We start from the raw sequence: 1,500 nt of genomic DNA, 5'->3' as shown, positions 1-1,500 counted from the left end.
GTGAATTTTTCTCGATTATAAATGTTAGCAATATTGTTCTAATTTTTTCGAAATTGTTATAATAGTTTCAAAAAAATCAAAACATTGTTAACATTCATTATCGAGAAAAATTCACTAATATCAATTAATCTAATTCATGCAACCCCTCTTAGATTACTTTTCATATTTACAATAAAGTGACTACCATTTAATTTTAAGGGACTTGGGTTTGAGACCCCGTAGGTATCAAAATTTATATTTTTTGTTTTAAATTCAGAATTGTTTAATATTACTATAAATCATGTCAATTATTTGTCACAAGTGTATGTTGACATAGTGGTAAAGGCATAGGATGTGACCTAAATGTCTTAAGTTATATTCCTTCTCAAAACAAATCTTATCTTTTTTATATTTTAAAATCTGAATTGTTTAAAAATAAAATCAAAATTAAAAAAAAAAATCTATTTAGTATTTAAAAAATAAAAATGAAAAATAAAATACGACTTGGCGGTCCAGTCACGGTTTAAAAGTAGAAGAAAAAACCGATTTGAAAAAAATATTCTCAGAAGGACTAATATGACCCGGTTATATTTTGTAAGGGATTAAATCGGGTCCTATTTTTTGTAGAGGACTAATTTGGGTTCTGTAATTTTTGTGAGGGACCAAAATGGGTGTTCACTCAATATAAAAATACTTGCTGATAGTATAAGTTTGTATGGGTGGTTAAGGTTGGTTTGTTTAAGAATAGTTACGTACACAGTTTAAATCCTGCAGTGGCCAATTTTAAAAGCATTTTTAATTTAAATTTACAAGATTTTTATATCAAAACCGTAGTCTTTAGTATAGACTGTGACAACAATTTAAACACCGTGGTTAAAAGTAAATAGGGGACGGTTTGTTTTGTCCACGGTTACAAAACCGCAGCATAAAGTGTATACACTACGGTTTTTATTAAAAATCTAGAAATTTATCAACGAGTAAAAAACCGTGGTTTATTACCTTATAGACAACGCTTTTTATGCCGTTGCCTATTCTTCCGTGGCCTAAAGCCTAAAATGTTGTAGTGATAGACCATGTGCTTTAATGATCTTTTGGCTTTTATGTCATCGGAGACTAGCTACTAAAAGTAGGTTGTGTCATCTAGGTTTCCTTCAAAATACTACTTGCCATCTCTGTGATAAAGAGGAGAATGACAATCACATCTTTTTTGCTTGTGAAGAATATCGCAAGATATGGTGTGCTATTCTCAATTGGCTTCAGATAGATCATAGTCCAAGAGCTTGGGATGAGGAATTTATATGGATTATGAACATGGGAAAAGGAAAGGGTTGGAGGGCTAGACTCTTCAAATTAGCAGTAACCGAAACTGTCTATGGTGTATGGATCCATAGAAATAGAGGTGCCTTTGGTCAACCTAGTGATTATACTCATATTATTCATGAGATTTTGGATAAGATTGTTTATAGGGGTTGGACTTGTAAAAATCTTAAAACTCATATAGCTTGTCTTATGGTTTGTTAA

At 30.9% G+C, this 1,500-nt stretch overlaps 1 protein-coding gene across 1 annotated transcript; it reads left to right on the top strand.

Moving 5' to 3' along the window:
- The first annotated feature begins 1,062 nt into the window (after positions 1 to 1,062).
- Positions 1,063 to 1,500, top strand: LOC131604877 (uncharacterized). Its single transcript, XM_058877292.1, has one exon. The coding sequence runs from the start codon at positions 1,063 to 1,065 to the stop codon at positions 1,498 to 1,500; it is 438 nt and encodes a 145-aa protein (XP_058733275.1).

The sequence above is a fragment of the Vicia villosa genome, linkage group LG5, assembly GCF_029867415.1.
Source record: "Vicia villosa cultivar HV-30 ecotype Madison, WI linkage group LG5, Vvil1.0, whole genome shotgun sequence".
Taxonomy (NCBI): Eukaryota; Viridiplantae; Streptophyta; class Magnoliopsida; order Fabales; family Fabaceae; genus Vicia; species Vicia villosa.
Note: the sequence above shows the minus strand (reverse complement) of the source record. Positions and strands in the feature narration are given on the sequence as shown.

What these genes read in the sequence shown, in the direction of transcription:
- LOC131604877 (XM_058877292.1), top strand. Translation starts at nt 1,063, where the DNA reads ATGATCTTTTGGCTTTTATGTCATCGGAGACTAGCTACTAAAAGTAGG.